At 39.0% G+C, this 25,026-nt stretch overlaps 1 protein-coding gene across 13 annotated transcripts in view; it reads right to left on the bottom strand.

Annotated features, from left to right (window-relative positions):
* Nucleotides 1-25,026, bottom strand: part of SPATS2L (spermatogenesis associated serine rich 2 like) — a 172,456-nt gene that overhangs the window by 54,884 nt on the left and 92,546 nt on the right. For all 13 annotated transcript variants that reach the window (XM_055290165.2, XM_063644909.1, XM_063644912.1 and 10 more), the window contains exons 4-6: nucleotides 11,457-11,565; nucleotides 7,425-7,474; nucleotides 4,360-4,606 (exon numbers count right to left, since the gene is read on the bottom strand). In XM_055290165.2, the coding sequence (XP_055146140.1) occupies nucleotides 4,360-4,606; nucleotides 7,425-7,474; nucleotides 11,457-11,565 (406 nt within the window). The remainder of the gene's footprint in view (nucleotides 1-4,359; nucleotides 4,607-7,424; nucleotides 7,475-11,456; nucleotides 11,566-25,026) is intronic.

Here is a 25,026-nt window from a genome sequence, read left to right as displayed (position 1 = left end):
TCAGGGCAGGCTTTGTTGAGCTAGTTCCATTATTGGAGGGCTTGATAAATGCTCCACTATAGCAGCCTGGCGATTTCTTTTAGGCTTATGCTGTGAACTCACTCAAGCACAGAATATCATTATGTGGCTTTGTTATTGTGACTTTTTTCTAATTTTTCAATTACACATTTTTTTTAGGAGTTAGGGAACCCATGGTTTTAGCAGACACTCTCCATTACCTGATAAAATTACACGGATTTGAGTCAGCCTTTTGCAAACTACAGACAGTTCAAGAGGGTTATCCCTCCAGCTTCTCAATCCAGGAGCCTTGGTTTCTTCAGTTATGAAGTGGGGAGCCAGGATTAAAGTTTCACTCTCATCCTTTCTAGTTCCAGCATTCTACTCAAAATGGGGTGCAGAGTGTCTACAGCCTAACACTCATCTGCAGAATACCTGTTAGAGCTCTTGCGATTGCCAGTAGATTGAACAAGCATTTTAAAGCCATTAGATAGTTTTGGCATCAACTTTCTGATGAACCTTCATAATTTGAAGGTAGGAAAATCTAACTACAATAGTCCTCCCTTATTCACAGTTTCAGTAATCCAAGGTCAACTGCGGTCCAAACATAGCAAACAGAAAATTCCAGAAATAAACAACTCATTAAGTTTTCAGTTTCATACTGTTCTGAGTAACGTGATGAAATCTTGTGCCATCTCACTCTGTCCTACCCAGGATGTGGTCATGCCTTCGTCCAGAGTATCCATGCCATACACGATACCTGCCCACTCGTCACTTTAGTGGCTGTCTTGGTGATCAGAGTGAGTGTCATCGCATCTAATCATGCAGGCATTTTATCATCTCACATCATCACAATAAGGATGTTTATAGTGCAATACGATATTTTGAGAGAGAGAGAGAGAGCAAGAAAGAGGCCAGTATATTGCTATAATTGTTCTATTTATTATTGGTTATTTTTAATCTCTTATTGTGCCTAATTTATAAATTAAACTTTAGCATAGTATAGTATAGTACAGGAAAAAAACAGTGTACATGATTTCAGGCATCCACTAGGGGTCCTGGAACCTATCTTCCAAGGAAAAGGGCAGATTACTATAGCTAAAAACTCATTTTAAAATTTACAATCATAACAAGTGGGCTGCTAACGAAGTTAAGGGCCAACAAGGAGAATTTGCTTCCTCTTGCAAGAACATCTACTAACCTTCCATTACCATCATTTCTTCTTCCTCTTTTTTTTTTGAGGGGTCTCACTCTGCCGTCCAGGCTGGAGTGCAGTGGTACGATCACAGTTCACTGCAGCCTCAACCTCCTGGGCTCAGGTGATTCTCCCACCTCAGCCTCCCAGGTAGCTGGGAGTACAGGCATGCACCACCAGGCTCAGCTAATTTTTGTATTATTTGTAGAGATGGGGTTTTGCCATGTTGCCCAGGCTGGTCTTGGACTCCTGGGCTCAAACAATCCTCCCACCTCAGCCTCCCAAAGCGCTGGGATGACAAGTGTGAGTCACCATGCCTGGCTCATTTATTCTTTAACAGAAAAATTTATTGCACAGACATTTGTAATGAATCAGCAACATTAACAAATAACACTAACACACCTCAATGCCTTCATACTATACTTACAAAACAGAAGGGAGAATGGGATCACTGTGCAGGAAATAATTCTTCACAGAAAGTTTCATGTTACGGTTTCCAAAAGCCCCCTTGTACCCACTCCCCTGGTGGGTACTTAACTTTCAAGGCAGCTGTCCACTGGGAAGGGAGGCACTTCTATATTGCATTTGCTTTAATGTCATATACTTGATAGAGTTACTGACATTGTTTTACAAAGAAGGTATAAATTATAAGTAAATGAAAAAATATATATGCTAAGCTTTTAGTCTGTGATTGATATCAAAATGGCAACTTGAGTAATTAGATTTTGAAAGTAATTCATGTGAAAGCAATAACAAGTAAAGTTGGGAATCTGCCACTCGATTATTTAATTTCTTTCTCTTGCTCTGACTATAAATCAAAACAGTCTCAAAATTGTAGGCACAGTGAAAATTGAATTAAAAAAATTCCTGGAGAATTCAGATTCAAAATGAAATAGGTTATTTTTGTTGTTGTCATTGTTTGGTTTTAGGAAACCATCATGAAGTAAGTAAGGATGATATGAGTTTCGGCACTATTAGTGGAGTTGTTAGGAAATGTGTTTCTGGAAGAAAATTTGTGCTTTGTGAGCAATTTAAGAACTTACTAGTGTATTACAGAGTGTGCCAGTTATTTAATGCCTTCTCACTGCCACCCTGATTTGGTACATGTCACCATTTGCTTTTCTGTTTGCACCTCCCTCTCTTCTGGTAGTCTGAACTTTTCTTAGGCACGGATGTGTCTTACTCATCTTTGGTTTGTCAGAGGATAGCAGTGTGTCATATACAGCAGGTGTGCAATACCTGAGGGCACTCAGTAAAGTTCTCCTTACTTCTCTCTAACCCTCCAAATCCTTTTTACCACCTCAGTTCTATTGGTCCTTTAATACCCAATGCTCCCAAGAAATCTCCCAGGATCACTCAGTTGGATACTGCACCTCTCTTCCCCAAACCTTAAACTCACCAGTGAACCTATAGCCTTCTCTTCAAGGATACCAGAATGTGATTCCATCAGGGCCTAGATCATATCATATCCTTCTCTGAATCTACTATGGCATCTAGCACAGTGCTCTGAATATAACGGGAGTTTAAAATGCCACTGATTCTACAAACTCAGGATTTTATAACTAGAAGGACTTTGGGGGTCAACTAGTGTAGTGGTTCTCATCAAAGGATCTACCACCTTTTAGGAGGCATTCTGAAAAACTGAGGGGGCATTTTTAAAAACTAGCAAAATGATTGTGTGTGTGTGTGTTGGCGGTGGGGTTGGGGGGCAGGATGCTAGATGCCTTGCAATCCTGGGAATGTCCTACACAACAAAGAATTAACCTGTGTCCTGAACTTTCTCATGTTCTCCTGGACATTCATGATTGTTAAAAAATATATATATAATTATGTGAGTCTAGACAGTTTTACTATGGATTTCCAACATTTGCTTGGATTTCCAAGATTCGACTATTGCATAAATTAAAGGAAGATGGTACTTTATGATGTTTAGAACTTGACTGAGAATTTTTGGCCATGTGGAAAACCACATCAGCAGCCATGATATTAGAGCTGACACCCATTACCCTAAATTGGACTGCATTTGTAGCAGGTGCATTCACAGTGATTCCATGTTATACACAAATAAACTTATTGAGCTCTTACTGTACATGTCAAATGTAAAAAAACAGTACCCACAGTATCCAGCTGACTACTGCCTTACTTCATTTAATTGCAAAGTGATTCATTATAAGTGGGTGTAAAAATCTGGCCTCTTTATTGAGCTTTCTATTTTAGTTTTTCCTGAATTTCTTATATTTTTTTAATTGAAATTCTGTTCCTAGATAGGTTATATTATGCATGAATTCTATTTTAGTTATTCCTGAATTTCTTATATTTTTATTTACTAAAATTCTGTTTCTAGGTAGGTTATATTATGCATGAGTTTTATTTTAGGATTTGTTCTAAAAATGGGGCATTGGGTCAGATAGTATTGAGAAGCACTGATCTAGTAGATTCCAATGCAGTTTCCTTATTTTTCAGAAAGGAAATGGGACCCTAGAGAAGATGATGTGCCCAAAGTCAAACAGTGGATTAGGAGGTGGCCTTTTGAAGATTAATAAATATATAGCTATAGCACAAATAATTAATGTTCCAGATTCTAACACCCTGGAAGATTATGTTCTGTCACATCATATAAAAAATACCAGCAGTTAAAATAATTTGGTCTGCCCTTTCTAAAAGAAAACATTTAATAACATTTCTTTTTGTCATCAATTATTCTTTTAATACCCCAGGTGAATTCTAGCAAAGGTGTCTATATAGAATATTTCTTTAAATTAGAATTTCCATTAAAAATGACCTCTGACTGGCTAAGTGTGGTGGCTCATGTCTGTCATCCCAGCACTTTGGGATGCCATTGCAGGACTGCTTGAGTCCAAGAGTTCAAGGCTGCAGCTGCAGTGAGCTATGACCACACCACTGCACTCTAGCCTTGCACAACAAGACCCAGACTCAAAAAAAAAAACAAAACCCTCTGACTTGGTGTAGAGCTAGATTGAGCATTTATTCTCTGCCCTGTTAACATTCCCCTTCACCCCCCATCCTGGCTTCAGGAAGGTTGAACTGTACACACTGCAGAAAAACAACCTTCCATTTTCAACAATATCAACAGTAGCCCCAGTGAGCTCCCTTTGTGCTCTTTTCATCTGTGTCTTCCTAAGCAATTTTACTTAAGCATTACTGACCTGTGACCCCACAAAGTGCCTTTGAAGGTTCCTCAAGTATTGAGATCTTTTTCTCACGAGGGATAAGGGCTGGTTTTTCATTAGCAGAATCCGTGGATGAGCTGTCCTTCTCGCAGCCATTCATGGGGCTATTTTGAATCTGTGGTGGCTGTGGCTGCAGCGGCCCTGCCTCAGGCCTCTCCACCTTGTCTTTAGCATCTTTGTTGCCTTGATGCTGCTTGGACTTGCTTCTTTTTCTTTTATTGTTCTAGAATGAGAAACAAATGAGAAGATAATATTCAATTCAGACTCTTGAAATATAAGGTGAATCTGAGAGATGAAAATAAGATACGTTATCTTTTTTGGTTCCTGGCTCTTCTTATAGACTGGATGAAGAATATTTACATCTTTATTAACCACCCAAGTTAATTTAAGTATCTTCTCTCTTATAGTAAGTTGTATAAACTTTCACCTCATAAACACAATAAAAAAGGTTCCAATAAAAGGAAGAAAAAAACAACAAGGAATGGCTTAAATAGCTGACATTATTTGAGCAACCTGAGGCTCTATAGTAAAATCTTGTGATAACCATCCTGAAAAAACTTGATTTCAGTTATCCTGCCATTGGGGAGTAGCTCTCATCTCAAAGTAGTGAATGCTGGGGAGGCAAGGAGGCCACTGAGGTTCCCATCTGCTAGGCAGAAGGAGAGGTAAAGGGGAGGACTACTAGGGAAAAGGCAGGCAAGTTCTTCTTGTAAAATGAGGACACAGAAGGTAGGTCCTTAAAGTCCAGGTTGGGTCTCTGAAATAGAAACCAGTCAACCAGGAGATTCCTGGAATTGCTGTCATTATCTAGGAAGTCCCAGGTAGCCACAGGATCCATAATCGTCCCCATGATTATTTATTTATTTATTTATTTATTTATTTATTTATTTATTTATTTATTTAACAAGGTCTCACTCTGGCTCTGTCGCCCAGGCTAGAATGCAGGTGCATGATCACGGCTCACTGCAGCTTCAACCTCCTGGGCATAAAGCGATCCTCCCACCTCAGCCTCCTGAGTAGTTGTTACTACAGGCATGCACCACCACATGCAGCTATTTTTAAAAATTTTTTGTAGATACAGGGTCTCCCTATGTTGCTTAGGCTGGTCTCAAACTTCTGGGCTCAAGTGATTCTCCTGCCTCTGCCTCCCAAAGTGCTGATATTACAGGCATGAGCCACTGTGCCCTGCCATCCCATGAATATTTTAGCTGGAGCAGACAACAGCTTCAAGGTAATGCCAAAGTGATATAAGGCCCCCTTTTCCGGTGAGAAAGCCCCTGGACCTCTCGGCTGCTAGCTGAACAGCATTAGAAGGCTTCATTTTATTTCCTTTGAAATAAAACCACCCTGCATTTTATACAATTGAAGTTGTTTAGACCCCCCAATATCACAAGAGTCTAAAATGCAGAGTTTTATTATATCTCTCTTAAAATGTTCTAATGGTGAATACATAAGAATATCAAGAAAATTAAGAAGATGTTCCTAATTATGTTATATGTTTGACTTGATGTTGCTTTGTACCCAGTTGATATTTAGTGTACTCAACAAGCAGTATGGTACCAGCCCCGGCCAATCGGAACAGACACCGACCCGTAAGAAAGACCCTGTCCCACCTGCTGAATGAGTGAGTGCCAGCTGAACATCAGCCTGGCTTCGTTCTTCAACACATTTACAAAAGAAGTAAAAAGAAACTGTTTCTTCTTCTCAATTCACCTCCCTGCTCTCTTTTCCTTTGGAACCACAATCATGCCCCAGTAAGTGCTTTCCTAGGTGAGAGGTGTGTGTCCCAGGTTGAAGGCAAGGCCAGTGGCACTTATTCCCATAAAACACCCACAGCAGCTTCTGGCTCTCAAGCCTCACATCTACTTGGCTGGGAGACCATTTTCCTTTTCAACCTCCAGGAGGGAGACTCAGTAATGAGTTGGGTCTGCAGCTGCTGTCTGCTCTTTTTTTCACATCAGAAAAATCTAATACCCAAACCACACATTTGAAATTTTTCTATGTAAGTCTAAATACTGCCTTTCAATCACTTGCAAATCATGTTCATCTCACACAGAGGCCTGGGAAGCTATGATTAAAGATAAGCAGAGATTGTCAAAGATGGTGGCATACAAAGGTTAAAAAAAAAAAACTCATAATTTTCCTATTCTACATGAAACTAGGAGGAGAAAAACGGAAAGGATGATTCCTGTAATTTCAGTAATCTTTGGGTTTTATGAAAGTAATACTGTGTTATTGTTTGTTCAGAACCTGTTTTGCAGGCCTGTGATCTTCCCCCACAGGGAAGGGTAGACTGGCGTACTATATCCTGGGAAAACCGAAACATAAGGCCTTGCTGTGCCATAGCAGGAACGAGTGGAACAGTTACTTTGAAAGGAGTGGCACACTTTTGCTAGTGTGTATGCACAGATGCATCTCACGAGCTCCCAGAAATCCCAGGCCCTTTGTGACTTGACAAGAAAACAAACCAGTTTGAATGGGACACAGTAAAATCCCCTTCCCTTTGTTCTCAAAGAGCAGTATGCCAGTGTTCAAGAAGGCCCCTTACTTACTATGGTTCTAAGGCATTTTCTTTTCTTCTTTTATTAATGATCTACCTTAGAATTCGGCCAAAAAAGCATCTCAGGGCAGCCTGGGACAGATTCTTTCAGGGGGAAAAACATGTGAAAATATATTTAGAGGTTTTCAATTATCTTTAAAATTCTCCTTAATTTTTTTCTTTGTGCTACAGGATACGTTCAGGCAAGTTAATGTTTTGAATCCTTTGAATTCTCCAGCTGGGCTCCCCTTTATACTTAAAAAAGAGAACAACTCTGGGACTTCTTAAGCACACCTGGTTGTTAAAAACACTGAGTAGAAAATAAGGGCATTACTAGTGAGAGTATCTGGTAATTTCCGAGAGTCATGAATTTGGAAGTTTTCTGGGTGTATATATTAACATATTTGAAAGAAGCAAAAAATTGGCAGCCTTGTTAAAATGATAACAACCATGAAGGTTTTGATTGAAGATGTTACCAATTTACAATCAATATTAATCTTACCTTCTTTTTTCCTGTCATATTCCATTCTTTTAGAACTTGAATTGCACTGCCTAGATAAAGACAAAGAATCTTCAACAAATATTCACATCATAAAACACCACACAAAATTCATCTCTGTCTTCCCATCTTGGTAGCAGCTTTTTTTTTTTTTTGGCTTTTTCATTTGTTTTGATACACCCTATCTTAATAAAAATGCCAGTTTCATTTTTTATTTCCCAGATTTTCATTTAATTCACTGTATGATCTTGGTTTTATCAAAATATTAAGCCTCACTACATGAAGCTTACTTTTTTATCATTATATTGTCTTACGGAAAATGAAATATATCTTGAGAATTTTCCAGCAGCTTTGTTGCCATAGGTAGAATTAAAATTATTCTGTTTGATATATGAATAAAAATACCTGTAATCTTCTGAACCAAATATGGGATTCTGAATATTATTAACAATGTGAATCGCAGCTTTCTGTTTGGCCATTCTTTCTCTTTTTCTGTCCCTATTCATATGTTCACATCTTGCAGGGGGATGAGGAAGACATATTACAATGATATTAGTTTCTCTAGAGTTAGCATGGATAGAGATGGGATGTGGTCTGCAAGGCTTCTATCTTGAAACCAAGAAAAGTTCATTAAGTGAAAAGTTGGGCCCCAGGTTCTGTCCATCCCATTCACATATATCAGTAGAACTGCACTGACTGAGAGAAGACACCTAATTAAATTATATTCAAATTATATTAAATTATATATAAATTAAATGCCTAATTAAATTACAAGACATTAAAAAAATGTTTTATTGCTGGCCAGCTGCAATCCATGTTTCTGCATAGTCTAACAAAGTTCATTCATTCATTCCAACTGTGCTGAAGGTAGTTTCAATAACAAGTTATTGGTAATGAGGATAGCAGTTGTTTTCAAATAAATAGGCACAGTATTTCTAAAACAGAGTAGCTCTTTTAAGTGTATTCTTTTAACAATTTTAAGCATTCTCATACAATCTAAATATACTAATAGCTCTCTACAAGGAGTATGTTGGCTAAACAAAGATAAATTTCAGGCTGGTCTTTATAATAAATTTCAAATTAGTAGGGTCCTAATTATTGAGTCTACTGTCACTGTTAGATAAGCAGAAGGCCATATGGCTTTGACTAATGTTTAGACAGGCTAATTATTCCTATCTATTTAAAGTTTCCAACTCAACGCCCCTCTTAGACTTGTCTGAGTTGCATGTACTTGAAATAATAAGACTGCACCTAGAAGTAAGGTATAATTCAGACTTTTTATTAACTGGGTTGGTCTTTCTCTAATTTGTCCAGAGAATTAATGTTTCACAGCATTTTCCTTTTGAAGAAATTTAGAAAGTCCCTTTTGTTAGGTTTCTTGGTAAGTCTTGGTTAATAATAATTAGGGCAGTTCTTACTTATAGCTACGCTTCAGTTTTCTAAATAAAACTAAAATTTAAAAATGCTAAATACTGTTCATTTTAATCAGAAAGTGGCGGTGAGTTGCTTACTGCTTTCACAACTGCCATATTCAATTAGTCCTCTAATTTTCATGTTTTGATATACCTTCTATTTGTAATTTGGACAATGAGCTTTAGGGACTAATTTTTAAGAAGAAATACCCATATTTACAGAGGATTTTGAAACTGTTATTATTAAATTTTAATTATACTGAAACGGCTTGGAGTTTTTCAGCCACTCAGAGTGCTTTCTGTATGCCTCATAAATGACTCCTAACAAATATTTTTGACTGTCAGTTGTTTGGCTTTTTTTATGGTTTTGGTTTTTTTTTCTTTTTTCTTTTTTTTCTTTTTGGAGACAGGGTCTCACACTGTTGCCCAGGCTGGACTGCAGTGGTGCAAACATGGCTCACTGTGGCCTTGATTTCCTGGGTCCAATCAATCCTCCTGCCTCAGCCTCCAGAGTAGCTGGGACTACAGGCATGTGTCACCACTCTAGACTAATTAAAAACAAAAAATTGTAGAGACAGTGTCTTGCCATGTTGTCCAGGCTGGTCTCAAACTCCTGGCAATCCTTCTGCCTTGACCTCCCAGAATGCTGGGGTTATAGGCATGAGGAACCTGCCTGGCACCCAGTATTTTTAAATCAAGTTTTCCTACTGCTCCCCAAACAAGATGACTTCTCATGAGGCTTCTCAGCAATCAATGAGCTTTATTAATGAGATCTCAACACTGACAAGGTGAAAATTTCAAGAAGGACAAGCAAGGTGCTCTGTTTAAATACAAACAGATTTGATGACAGTCCATCAGTTACTGTGCATCTGCGCATCTCATCAAGATCACTCTGCAATAAAAACTTTCATGATGAGGAACGTGGGGGCCTCAATCCAAGTGGGGGTAGGGAGGAATGGGGATAATAGCCTTTACCCTTTCCTAAAGCTTTTTTTCCATGCAGGTGATGTTGGCAAGCAAAACCTGAAAAGAGACTGTATCTGATCCAGGATATGATTATTTCCAAATATTTTTTGAGACAAACTGCACCTAATGCTGCAAAGTTAGATTAATATTGCATTCTCTACTATTTGCTTCTTGTGACTAAAAATTATGTATCTCTTAGTATATGAAGCAGGGAAAAACAGTGAGAAAAGTTATGCACCATGGATTTGCTTATAGGTCTACTGAATGATAATCATTTGCTAATTCAATTAGGACCCTAAACCTTGACTGCTGATATCAGAACGTGAGCATACTGCTTAGTTCCAAGACCTTGCCCTGAAATGCAATTATACTTTTAGAAACTCAAGAAGGTTATTCTACTCCTAGGAAAATAAGTAAATCAAACTGTCCTTGACAAACTGTAAATAGGATACAACTGAGAAATGTGCTGGCAGGTCTTCCTTGACCTTATTTGACAGATTATGTGTAGCTTGCCCATATTTACAAAATAGAAACTAATGCCAGGACAGAAGACATATGATAACTGAGGACAAGTAAGAGATCTTTGTTCAAAACTGGAACTTGTTTAATTTGATTAGGAGAGGATAATTTCCCCAAAATTTACAGGAAATCCAAAGCATTACATTGTAAATTATAGGATAAACATATTCCTGAGACTTTAGATTTTATAACATCTCTGGCAATGGACTACCTAAACAACAAAATTTTTAAAATAAAGCAAAAAGATTTTAGAGGTAGATAAGATAAACTGATATTCTGATTAATTTGGCAATCTAAAAATCATAAACTAAAGATATTAAAGAATAAACCAGTCCTCTTAGACTACATAAGCATCAGGTTTAAGAATTTCAGTCATAAAGCCAAGTAGGATCATGCTGGTTGGAGAAGTGAGAAGGCTTTCCAGATAAGGACCAAAATACATTATCCTCCATTCATAAGAATGATATCAAATAAAGGACACATTTATTTATTTCTTTATCTATTGAGACAGGGTCTCAGCCTGTCACCTAGGCTGGAGTGCAGTGGTGCAATCTCAGCTCAGTGCAACCTCTGCCTCAGGGGCTCAAGCCATCCTCCCACCTCAGCCTCCAGGAAGCTGGGACTACAGGTGTGCACTACTATGCCTGGCTAATTTATATATATTTTTTTATAGAGACGGGGGTTTCACCATGTTTCCCAGGCTGGTCTTGAACTCCTGGCCTCAAGTGATCTGCCCACCTTGGCCTCCCAAAGTGCTGGGACTACAGGCGTGAGTCACTGCTGGCCAAGGACACATTTAATATTAAATTATAATGACCGGTAGGCAAGGAAATTAGTAGCACTATAATCAATATCCTTTGAAAACTATCTAGAGTCTTTTTTTCCTTAAATGAGAGATAAAGAACTTCCAAATTCTATTCTTATTGAGTGTGTCTATTTTTTTTTTTTTTTTGAGATGGGGTCTCACTCTGTCACCTAAGCTAGAGTGCAGTAGTGCGATCATGTGAAACCTAGCACATTTCTATGAGACCTAAAGAATGCATAACGAATTGATATTCAGTTCATTTAGGGAAAAAATATGGAATATCTGGAATATTTAGGTCTAACATCTTCAGCTGCAGGGTACAGGTATACCTACCATCCACAAAGGCTTGCACGGCTTTATCCACATTAAAATCAAACTGTTGAAGCACCAGGACTATTTCGTTATTGCTTTTGTTGGGAACAACTGATCTAACTGCATAGATCTGTAAAGGAAAAAAAAAAAAGAAATAGAAATGTGAACACTTTAAATATTTTTCATCTATGAAATTGCCCACTGGATAGAATTATAACTATTAGAAAGGCCTTGAAAAGCCAACTAATCTACCTCCTTGTCATCAAGCATACTCAAGGCATTCCAGACCAGTGAAAATTCATCCTGGTAATCACCTTGATACCCACTTTTTTTGTGTACACATTTTTACAAAGACCTCCTTGTAGGAGTGTAGGAGCATGTGTGAAAAGCCAACTCTGGTTTTGCAATCTACCCTCCCCCAAGACTACAGATGCATACAAGATGTGTTCTCAGTGAGGACACAGTCTTTTTCTGTCTCAGGCTTCCTTTCCACTGGCTTAGGGGGTATCTTTAGAAAATGCACAGAAATAGCCTCATGCCTCAGCTTCTCTATCTGCACAGTGGAAACAGTCATCTTGAGGGTCACAGAAGTGTGCTGTGAAATTCCATTCATGTTTAAAGATATGAAAATGTGGAGCACTGTGTTTTTGAAATGGTAATCTTAGCTATAGTCCAAAAAATGTTCGTGAACACACTTCTGAAAATCAAACATTGAAAATAGTAAAAGTAAATACATATATCCACTAAGGATTTCAATAAGTTAAAGCTTATATTCAATGTTTAATGACATATATGCATTTCTTAGTCAAATTTAGCATACATTCTTTCTTCTTGCCTATTAGAATTAATTGACCTTTATCTCACAGTACTTGCAATAACTACACAATGTTCTATTGATTTTAGTAAAACCTGGTTCACCCAGTTTTCTATCACAGGGATTACTGCAGCTGCTACTGAGAAACACTAGAGTACTGCATGGTGCAAAGGTAAGTGATCATTAAAGCACTGTACAGTCTTCAAATGTTTTCATCAGCAGTTAAATTATGACCAGTGGGTTTTAGAATTAAATGCAGTTTAGTATAATTAGACTCACGGAATATGGATTAAATGGGTATGGTATGTGTAATGTGATGCTAGTGACCAGAACATTTCATTGAACAAGATAGCCTATTTCCTGATTATGTTAGAAAACAGATCACCTATTCCATACAGATCTGCATGTAAGAGTATTTAGGTTGTAATGAGACAACAGCACAAGCTATTGTCATGTACCCACCCAGCACAAGCCATGGGTGGGGATATGACTTGTAAAGGTGCTGACACTATAGATTAGAAAGCTGGTTTTGAATCTTGACATTTTATAAATGCTAAATATTTGAGCTTTACTGAGGACTCTAATATTATATATATATATATGTATATATGTATGTGTGTGAGTCACACACATACAAATTGTTTTCTATTCTCACATTTCATTTTTCTTAGTTTTTCTAGCAACCATTAAAACAAATTAACGTCTTCAAATCTAAGTTCTTTCTCACTTCTGCTCTGTGTCTTCTTTAAAAATCCAATTCTGTGAGTATTTTTCAAACACCTATTATCTGCCAAGCAATCAAACTTCCTGGAACTTAGAGACTAGAGGATTTACCCATTGACCAAATGATTGTACAAATATATGCTTATACATTCCATTTAAGTGGTATAAAATCATATGACAGGGAGACTTGACTTATATGACTTTATCCACTGAGACCTGGACGGAGGATGAGTGAGAAGAGATGGGTGGGAGGGGAAGGAGAAAAGCATTTTGGGCATAGGGAACAGCATGAGTGAGGAGCAAGGCATGGATGAGGAGGGAGGAGCTGGATGTGATTAGGGAGGGAGGCAGAGGGTAGGCTTCTAGAGTACAAGAGGAAGCCAGAACTGGGCAGAGACCAGATCGTACAGGGCCTACAGGGCCTACAAGGCTGTGCAAAGGATTCTGATCTTGTGAGCATCCCTCAACTATCCTTCTGATGAGCTGGTTTTTTTGTTTTTTTTTTTGAGAGAGGCTAAGATGGGGAGGAAAAAAAACCACAAAAAATCCCTCCATCCAGTCCAGGAAGGTCATTAACAGAATGTGTTCAACAGTACACATTATTTACCTCATTGTTACCAGTGCACTGGAATTATACCTAAAGATTATGTTACGCTTCCAATATAGCTCTTTTAAGTAAAATCTAGCATTTATTTCAAGCCACTATGGCTTAGTTCATATTACATAAAATTTCTTAATAATCACCATCATTATTACCACATCAGGCACACCTAAATAATATAATTAATATAATATTAATTATACTAACTACATTACTGTTATATTAGACAAAGGTTTTCAATCCACCTACACAGCTGTGTGAACTGCAAAGACCCAGAATTATGGAATAAACATAAAATAACGGCTCTCTCTGCCTCTAGTCTCTCCCTTGCAAAACACAATGTTGTATTATGTTAAGGCAAAACACAAAATAAACCACTACTTGCGGAGATACTTCCTTTTTAGATGTTTATACTACTCTTGCCTATCCTTCTTTAAAAGAAAAAAATACATGGTAAGATGTGCACAGAAAACATTTTCTATCCTTGTCATTCTGTATATCCTAGCACTGACTGTATCCTTAGAAAATTGTCAACTGAGTTTTGATATCAAATCTAACTGAATATCAGATATGATTCCTGGAGGAAGACATTTAATTAGGACAGGTATTCCAAGTTTTACAGAAAAAAGGGAAAAAAATAGTTTCTGCTTATACTTGGATATTACATAGTAATGTTGAATTCTAGTACATTTCTGGGCCAACCTCTGTTTCTGCTTTAATCACTTGGCTTGGTGAATGTGGAGAGAGTGGCATTGTATCTCAGCCTGTTATTTATAAATCCACTATGTTTATTTTCCTATGGAAATGTCTTTGAGAAAGATGGAGAAATTGTGTGAACTCACATGTGCACATAAAAATAAAGGAACCTCATTGTGTCACTCCTCATAATTCAGCAGTATCAAAAAGGGTTTACGCATTTTAATCTAAAAAAAAAAAAGCCCTCATTATGAAGAACTTTAAATATAAGGCGTGGATGACCAAGGAAGAGTTACAGTGAGGTTGTGCTGAAAGGCTTGCCTTTGCAGTTGGAAACCAAGCTTCTGAGGACGGATGCTCCTGGAGGAATGGATCAATCAATGCGTGACTAACGGTTGTTTGCATACGGGGAACTCATAAAATTCACGCCCGCAGCGGCTGTTTTGCAGAGGCTGTTTCTGGCGCAGTTTCACACACACAGCCTTTTACTTCATTGCCACAGCCCAGGCTAACACCTAAGCCACTGTTTGAAGCTGCACTTGACTGCCCCGCTAAAGGGCTCTCATGCCATAAACAAAGTGGTCCCACCAGGCGGCCGCTGTTGGGTGACAGTCAAGATGGCTAGTTAGCGGTTCATTTAGCAACTGCTTTACCTTCCCAAAATTATGTTCCCCTATTTTGCTTCTGCTAATTTCACTCTGGTTTGGCAAAGTCAATGTGCTATCTAGAAATAGCATGATGTTTTGATGCCACCTCTTGAGCGTTTTAGTCATGATCCTCTCCTCTCTCTGGGGCTTCCCTATCTGACTCTGCAGGCTCTGCCCCATGGCGCCTCAGGCCCGCCCTGCTGGCCTTTTGCCTGCACTAACTGGGCAGTGAGGCAGTGTGACTTTCATGGACGTTGTTTGATTTCAGTTTCCCAAACTAACTTACCTTCTCTGCACCTGAGCTGTCTGGTTAAGAGCCGTTAACAGATTTCCTCATTCATACTGTGTATCTTTTGAGCCTGTCTGTGATGACCCTTAGAAATTCTTCTTGGCTTCCTGATGAGTCACTTAAACTATGTCTGAGTTTCAAAAGTGGCTCTGACCAAAGTTTTCAATCCACCCACACAGCTGTGTGATCAGCAAAGACCCGGCATTATCAAATAAACATAAAATAACTGCCCTCTCTGCTTCCAGTCTCTCCCCTGCAATTCAGTCCCAGGCAGCTGCTCTTCCTGGAGTATATTCATGACCATTTTACCCTTTTCCTTAAGAACTTAAGAATAAAGTTCATTATCTGCAACATGGCATTGAACACCAGCAACAAGTGAGCTCCAACTTGCTTTCTAAATGTCTCTGACTTTACCCCTTCACAGACAAGCTCCCCATGCACAGTTTTGAACCCCCAACCCCAGGCTGAGCTTTTCCAAGATGTGTCTGAATTGCACATTCCAGGTGAAATGCCATGTGTTCCATGAAATCCTTCTCCATACTCCCTGCCAGAGATCATCTTTGCCTCAACTCTTGTAGCCCTTGGTCAGCAAGTGTCTTAGCCCCTTTTCCTTTATAGCTCCAGTATTTGTATGTGTCGTGTCTCCCAGATGGTAGGCAACGTGAGGGCAGAATCCTCATCTCGGCCATTTTTAGATAATCACCATGCCCATTCACAAGCGACTAATATGGTGCACATAGTAGGTATTTAATACATATTTGTTGAGTGAGAGAATGCCAACTTGTAGCTACACCAGGCGGCTGCTCTGAGTCAAAGGAAGACTCCACCGTTGTGTGTGTGGACCATCCCAGCACTCTGCATCTACCACTCATGGTAACAGTGGGCAGGTCTCACTTGATTGATGTCACTAAGCATAATATGGGTAGGGAGAATATATATATATATTCTTTAAATTTCAATAACAGAGACTGGAGGAATACTTATGAGATTTTTACATTCTTACAATTTTAATTCTGTAGAATAAGGTACTCGTGGTATTTTGTGGAGTTTTAAAAATATGAAAAAGCACAGTAACTGCCTGTCTATCCTTCCAAGGCTCAGCTTAGCAGACAGACATTGGGTGATCCCCCATTAAATGACAGGAGCTGAGGATACAAAGAAAAACCAGATATAGTTCTGCTTTAAGGAGGCACAGTTTAGCAGTGGAGCCAGAAATGTCTACAATAAAAGTAGGTAATAAGTGTTGTACTGTCCTTATGAACAGGGTACTATGGTGCTACAGAGAAGGAATTAAGTTTGCCCGAGTAAGGGTGAGTACTTTATAGAGAGCCAAATGTCATGGAAGAAGCGCTGGAGTTAGACAGACCTATGTTCTAATCTTGGCTCTGCTACATGCTAGCTCTATGACCTTGGGTGAACTACTTAAATTTTTGAAACTTGGTTCTGTAGCTGTAAAATGAGAATATTATCTTCTACAGCCTATGTAAAAATGGAAAGGGATGATGCCTGTAAAGTGTTTCATATAGAATTTGGCATATATTAGCTACTCAATAGATTTTAAAAAGAAAAAGGTGGGAGCATTTGCATTAAGGGGCCCCTCGAGGTATGGCTTTGAAGTGGAAAGACCATGTGGCTTGAATGTTGGTCAAGACGTATTTGGGGGAGACTACCCTGTCTACCCTTCTTCTTAGAGATCCTCCTTCCTCCACAGACTTGCTAAGGGGTCAGTGGACCCAAGACTCTGCCCCACTTTTCCCTTCTCTATGATGTAATTGGTACAATGAGGAAGTCTATCTTTAGGGTCATTAACATGGTTTTATCCCCCTCTTCTTCCTTCATTTAATTATTTACTAAATGTCTACTATGATCAGGCACTGCACTAGTGGCTGGATACAGCAGTAACAAAACAGATACAGTCACTGCCAAAACTAGAGAGGGGAACGGATATAAACATAGAAATTAAAATATATCACTGCAACTTGTGCTAAGTGAGTGCTATGAAGGAAGCAATCAGAACACAGTGACAATGAATTACAGTGGTCAGGAAGTGGCCTGGCTAGAAAAGACAAAGTGAGCCAATTAGACCCTCTCCCTTGAAGGTCTGAGCTATTCAACACAAAGGGAGAGAAGCTGGAGTGCAGATGAAGAGAGGCTGGACTTGCAACTGCTTCACTTTCTCTCTTTCCTGCTCCTTTAACTTTTCCTGAAGTCTCATGAGATGCTGCCAGACCTTTATAATAATAACCTCTTTTTTTTTTTTTTAAACTTGTGCTAGTTTGAGAGGGTTTCATTTTCTAGAGCAAGTATGGTGTGCCTGGAGGCAACATTAATAGCCGGGGCTGGAAATAAAAATAACGAAGCTAAATAATTAATCCCGATTGGCAAAGATGAGAAAAGGAAGATTTTAAATATAAGTCCCATTAGAATGTACGTGACAGCTGGGAGAAGAGAGGCCTGAGACCTTTGCTCACACACTTCTTCCAGCACTGACGTTGCCACCATTATTTACTTATGTGACTTCTTGCTCTACTGAGTGACAGGGAGCATATCTTTATATACACAGGGTCTAGAACAATGGGTGGCATTCAGTAGATGATTCATAAATGTTTGTAGAATGGATGACTGACTGAATGAGTAAAAGGAAGCAGGGAGTCTAGTAAGATGGTTACTGACATATTCTAGTTTTATTTATCCATTTTTAAGTGCATCTCTAATTAAGAATTAAGTATTACACACTATTAAAAAGCTTAATGGATTCAAGCCCAAAATGTATGGAGTGCCTCCTGGGTGCCAGGCAGAGCATATGGCTGGCTCTTTCCTTGAGAAGCTTGCAATCTTAGAGGTGAGCTTAACCTTATCCCCTACGATAAGGACAGCAATCAAGCAGCCAGCAATCTCCTCCTCACACCGATGGGAACTGGAGTTATTTATGGGTTTGCCATTCCTGCAACTTTGAAAGGAGTTTTATAATCAGCTTTGGTCACATTTCTCAAATGCTGAGCCATTCAGAGATGCCTTAAAACCAGCTCATCTGTGGTATGCTTTGCTTCACTTGCTGGCCACTAATATTATCTACACAGTAATGGAGGTAGTTTTCCTGTGAATTTTCTTGGGGAAGAAAATACTCTTTGCAGACCAGTACCTTTGCATCATGGATAATTCCATAATTTAATTGCCTTTTCTAACATCTACTTCCTGCCAGCAAAAAATATGCATGAGGTACTGTCATGTTCTACTTGGCTGACTTTTGGGGAATTAACACCAGGGGTACAAATCAAAACTTTTTTTTTTTTGGCAGGAAACCAGGAGGAGAAAGAATAATGCAGATTTGAAGGTGGAAAAAAAATGCAGTTCTTATAGAATTATGGGAAGTAAAAGTGGAGAAGATCTTAGAGACAGTCTAGTTGTGGCTTCTCAAACTGTAAAATATACTCTGATCACCTGGGGATCTGATTGGGATGAAGATTCTGATTCAGAGGCTTGGGGTGGGTCCTGAATTCTACATTTCTAATCAGCTCCCAGCTGATGTAAATGCTGCTTGTCCAGGGATGTGGTGGGCAGAATAACGGCCCCCCAAAGACATCCATGGCCTTATCCCCTGGAACCTGTTAACATGTTAGGTTACATGGCAAACTGAATTTGCAGATGGAATTGAGGTTGCTAATTAGCTGACCTTCAAATGGGGAGATCATCCTGGATTATCTCAGTGGGTCCAGTATAATCACAAGGGTCCTTATAATTTGATGGAGATGGAAGAGAGCCAGTGGGAGAGTGATGCAATGAGAGAACGGCTTGGCCAGCCTCTCCAGGTTTGAAGATGAAAGGGGGCCATGAACCAAGGAATGCAGGCAGCTTCTAACAGCTAGAAAAGGCAAGGAAGAGTATTCTCCCCAGGGATCCAGAACTGGTACCTTGAGTTCAGCCCAGTGAGACCCATTCGGACTTCTGACCTCCAGAACTAGAAGATAATCAATGTGTGTTGTTTTAAGCTGCTGAAGTTGTGGCAGTTTGTTACAGCAGCAACTGGAAATGAATGCAATGGACCACACTTTGAGAAACAAAAGCCTACACTTCTCTTCTTCCCTCCTTATAAGGAGATGTCTTTCCCTATCCCACCAACTATTACCTTTAAAAAAAATATACCTTCCAGATGGCAACTCTCTCCACAAAGGTTTGGGGGAATTCTAGCCATTCACTCATTCAAGCCACATTTTGTGAGAGAAAGTGAAATGAATCTCACACAATCTTTGCATCCAATGAGCTGACAAAAGAGTAAGGAAAATAAGGCAAAGTCATAAATAACTAGCACATCATTCTGGTAACAACGTCCTCTCTGAATCTTACCTGCTCTCTATTCTTTCTTTCATTAACCCGGACAGGTTCCCCTATCTTTCACCTGGACTCTGTAAAAGGCCTCCTAATGGGATTCTCTGGCTTGGTTTCTCCTCTCTCCAATCCATCTTAAAACAGTCATTGCACAATTAATTTCCCCTGAAGTGCTGAGCGTGTTCGCTGATGGAGGGAAGGAGATGGCAGTGAGAAAGAATTAGAAGAGGGGAAGAGAGGAGATAAATTATGAAACAAGCTTCCACTGGAAATAAAAGAAACATCATCAAAACCCATGTGGAATGGAAGGGAGGTTCTTCTGTTTTTCTAAGAATTCAGAGAAAGGAGAAAAGGAGAAGAAGGTAGAGTGAAGACATAATAAAAATTTCAGATTGTGAAGGGGAAAATTTATGGAAACCATTCCTCTGTGTGAGAGTTTTAGAATTCACTTTGGGGCTTAAAAAGTGGAGAAAGGTTTAGAGCTGCCCTTATGAGAATGAGACAGGAAATGACCTTGATGAATGACAGAATGCTGAGCAGGCCTGTGGGTCCACGGTGCTGGACTGCACAGATCTGTTATGGTGCCGATCGGCATGGCTTTCCCCAGCAATTCTCAACAAGCCAGAAGCAGGAGCAAAGGAATCATCCATAGTTACAAACTGTAAGAAACGTAGTGGTAGATTTTAGGGCTCAGAAACATAGGGGCTGAGTATCACTAAGGTGGCTGATGAAGGCATCTGTGGTCTATGAAGGGGGAGGATGAATTGGAAGACTAGAGACAGGCTAAGGGACAAGAAAGAACAGATGTTAAAGAGAGTTAGAAGATGAGAAAGGTCGATGATAAGGACATGCTCAGAGAAGGGATGTTAGACATTGCCAGTCTGTGGTCCCAGCGCTGCTTGCTGGTGTGTACGTATAACCCCTTTTCTGCAGTGCAGCCCTTTGCTTTTTAAAAAGAACGGAAGTGTTCTCCACAATTCCATCTTTATAGAGTAAACATGCTCTTCTGCAATTTTTCATAAGCTGTGCTTCCTAAATTTTTACTCTGATCAAGCTCTTCTGAGCATATCCTGTTAAAATATGTTGCTATAAGAGAAGCACGTTGCTCCAGAAGTGGTTGGATTAGAGCAGAGGACTGTGAGACCTGCACCTGCCTTGGTTGGGCACCGTTTATCCATTAAGGGAGTCTAAGGTGGCATCAGCAATTTTAGGAGCCACATTAATTAATCACTAGGTCAAATGCAGGTTACTTGCTACTAACTCTCTTTCCATTGAGTTTGAGACAAGTGTCCCCTGGCCTTTACTTGTGCAATGACTAGAACACAAAGGTAGGATTTTATATTCATCTTTCTTAAATTTCAGTATGTAAGTTCTGACATGTCACTCCAGCCAGCCGTTATGTTTCGGAACCTTGCATTTTGCCCCATCATAAACAGGAATGTTCCAGCCATTCCTTCCAATTTTGTATCATTTTAGAAATCAGCTGACATCCTCTATATCTTAGATTTGTTATTTGAATTTTGTATAGGCCATGGTCAAGCACAGAGGTCAGAGTATTACCATAAAAACGTCCCTCAAAGTTGAAATTAATCTTTTAATACTTGTTCATTCATTTCTTCAGTCAGTGACAATGTACAGACTCAGAAGCTGGACTGCAGCAGTGACAGATACATTGGGGTTTATAGTCTAGAAAGGCAAATGTTTGATGAATGTTATAGAAAAAGCAGTAAGGATGCTCTGGCATCTATAACAGGGGACCTGTCCTGGTCTAGAGAGTAAGGGAAGCCCCCTCCAAGCACTGAAGTTAGCTTAAACTGAGAATGATGGGTTAGTAGCACATAGTTAGGCGAGGGGAATGGGAGGGAAGGTGGAACATTCCAGAAAGAGGGCACAACGTCTGTGAACAGATAGGACTGAGTGACTGGAAGAGCATGCTCAAAGGAATGAAGGTCAAAGATTGCTGGAGCATTAAGTATGAAAAGGAGGGGGACTGTGGGTGACGCTGGAGAAGAAAGGCACGAGGCAAAAGTGGGCAAGGCCCTGGAAGCCTTCTTATAATTTTGAGGCTTATTCTAAGGGCAAGCCATTGAAGGGCTCTACTCAGGAGAGGAACATGATACTTGTATATTAAAGGTCATTCTAGTTTCTTTGTGAATGTGTTGGAGGAGATCAAACGGATGCCTGTTAGGATTCCAAGTGTCCAGGGGAGAGAAAACGGACCAAGATGGGGCAGTGTAGAAAAAGACTCACAAATTTCTTGGGAGGAAGTAATTGATTTGCGTTTAACTAGATGCAGGGAATGGGGAAGATGAAGGCACATGGGTGACTCCTTGGTTTCTGGCTCGATTGTCTATGTGGCTGGTGGGGTCATTTCCTGAGAAGGGACCAGTGGTGGTAGCTTTACTCTTTCAGGAGCCTGTGAGACATCCACATCCAGATATCTAAGAGGCAGCTGAATCTGTAAATCTGGAGCTCCAGACAAGAACTGAGCCAGGGATAGAGATTTTGGCACCATCAGCATCAAACTGAGTCTCAACCCTGGCTGCAAACTGGAATTACTCGGTGAATTTTCAAAATATAGCTAAACCTGAGCCCCACTCTCAAATCTGGGACTTGGCATTCCTTTAAAAATAAAAAAAGTTTTCCCAGGGACTCTAATATCCATACAGAATTGAGAATCGTGAGTGAGAAATCATGAAAGTTATAGATAGGTAAGGGACAGTGGATGAGGCAAAGGAGAGAAGGTGGCACAGGACAGATCTCTTTTTAGGTATTAGTGCTCACCTGTCAACTCATTTACCTGAGTGTACTAACTACACACTCACACCTCTCCATTATTTATATAATATTATAATTTCAAAAATACCAGTTGTAGTTTAGAACATTTTACTTTCTGTAAAGCAAAACTCTTCGAGAGGGCACTCTCTCTCTGTAAGAGGGTATCCCAGGTATCCACTGTTGCATAACAAGTTTCCAAAATTTTGTGGCTCAGAACAACAATCTATTTTTCACTATTTCTGTGGCTTAGGAATTAGGGAGGAATTTGGTGGAGTAGTTTGCCTCGGGGTCTCTCATGGAGACGGATGGTGGGGGAGAGGGATGCTGGTACAGATGGGGCATGTCTGAGCCTCTTTCTCTTTGTGCAGTCTCAAGGTTTCTCCAAGTGGTCTGTGTTGATGGGCTAGTCTGGGCTTCCTTGAAGCATGGTGGAACAGCCAGACTGTTTACATTGCAGCCCAGAGAGCCACTGCAATATCCCGCCTGGTGAAGAAGTAGCAGTGGCTTTGGAAGTCTTTTCCTTCCTACTATAAGAAGTAGAAGTGGCTTTGGAAGTCTTTTCCTTCCTACTATACTGGTCAACCAGCTACAAAAGTCTGCCCAGTTTTAGGGGAGAGGCAGGCTCCATCTTTTGAAGATACTATTGTTGTTTCTTTGAAAAATACAGTTGGCTTCAAATAGTTAAAGATAATGAAATCAACAACCCAGATTTCTTTTTAGTGATTCTTCATCTATACTTTGTCAAGTCACTGAACATTTGGGAAAAAAAAGCAAATTTATTTAACAGTTATAATAATACTAAATGAAAATTGATAGTTTATGCTAGATACAACTTCTTTAATTCCTAGAAATGAGCTGATGACTTATAGAGTAAGAGATATTCAAATGGACTTCTCTCCTATCTAAAGAAATAGTAAAATTGGAGACTGATTTGAGTAATAATAAAACTTCAGTCTCCTGCACACAAAAAAAGTAAAATTAAAATGAACTGAAGTGTCTTAAATCTTTAAATTTAGTCCATGATCAACTTTTTATATCAGAATTTTGATTTTTAATCTGACACTGGGAAGTTTAAATATATACATATAACTATCAAATCATTGTGAGCAACAGTCTCTTTGATCTGCATTTAAACAAGCAATGAGCTTAATACATATCTCATTTCACCCATTTAGCTAGCATATATTCAGTATATACCTACATGTTTTCTATAATTGTTCTTGATTCTTCTCATATTTTCCCAGAACTACCAGTTAGACTTGTACATAATTTTAGGGTACACTGAGTCCTTGAGTCCATTGGAAGTCTGTTTTCAGCCAGCTGGTTATACCTATATGGTATTAGGACCTAGGTAAATATTTTGTCTGGCCACTATCATTGATGAATTCTATATTTGAATTTATTACTGAGGACAAAAAAAAATGATATCTTCATTCAAGGCATTTTGTTTTTGGTATTTTAATCAGAGTAGAAAACTAAGACACTTTAATCTTCTGCTTCTAACTTAGAATATTCAGTAAAATCTTTCTTCTCATTTTCTTTACAATTTAAAGTCTCCACCTAGGGGGGAAATGGTAATTATTGACATTCACTCTCCCTAAGGAATTTTTTTCCTGCTCATTCACAGAACTTTTCAGATAAAAAGGTATAAGTTACTATTACCCTTTAATCAATACCAGAATAAAGGAGTTAATTACCTTTTAGTCAATACCAGAATAAGGGAGTTGGGTTAATCTCTAAATTATATTAACCTTGGATATTTCTTCACTGTGGTGTGGAGGAAGCCAATGATTTAAACACCATGGAAACTAGAAGCACACTTTCTCTCTTTGAGGGGAGTTTATTTGTTCACCTACATACCATTTTTTATTTTAACAGGTTTGATCAATTAAAAAAGAGCATGATGATTTGAACACCAGTCAAAATTATCATCTGATTCGCCAGACCATGTTTTCCCAATGATTTTATAAGTTTATTTGTTTGCTTTTCCTCTAAAGGCAGTAAAAAAGAATTAAAACCAGTCAGCATTTGCCAAACTCCTAAAATTACAATTTGAGTCACTAAAAATTTTAAAAACTACAATTGTCCATCGGAAGATGAGTGGATAAAGAAAATGTGGTATATATACACAGTGGAATATTATTTAGCCTTACAAAAGGAAACCCTGCAATGTGCAACAACATGACAACAGTGATGAATCTTGAGGATGCTATGCTAAGTGGAATCAGCCCGGCACAGGACAAATACTATATGACTACCCTCATATGAAGCATGTAAAATAGTCAAACTCATAGAAGCAGGGAGTAGGATGGTGGTTTCCAGGGCCTGGAAGGAGGAGGAAATGGAGAATTGCTGTTCAATGGGTATAAAATTTCAGTTATGCAAGATGAGTAAGCTCTAGAGGCACTGTGCCTGGGGCTAACAATATTGTATTGTGCATTTAAAAACAAAGTAAGAGGGTAAATTTCACGTTAAATGTGCTTAGCATAATGTTTTTAAAAAGAAAGGAAAACATTAAGTTATATAATTGATCCTAAATCATCATTTCAACATATTTTTGATAATTACCTTCAAGGATTGAGAAGCAGAGTTCTGAAGCATCTCTAAGACAAGAGGACATCAGAAATGTTATGCCAGTGAACCATGCACGGACCTTTAAGATGGTTCAATCAGGTTCCTTTATTTTATAAGAAACTGACATACTGAGAGGTTATGTG

Source organism: Symphalangus syndactylus, chromosome 8 (genome assembly GCF_028878055.3).
Source record: "Symphalangus syndactylus isolate Jambi chromosome 8, NHGRI_mSymSyn1-v2.1_pri, whole genome shotgun sequence".
Lineage (NCBI taxonomy): Eukaryota > Metazoa > Chordata > Mammalia > Primates > Hylobatidae > Symphalangus > Symphalangus syndactylus.
Note: the sequence above shows the minus strand (reverse complement) of the source record. Positions and strands in the feature narration are given on the sequence as shown.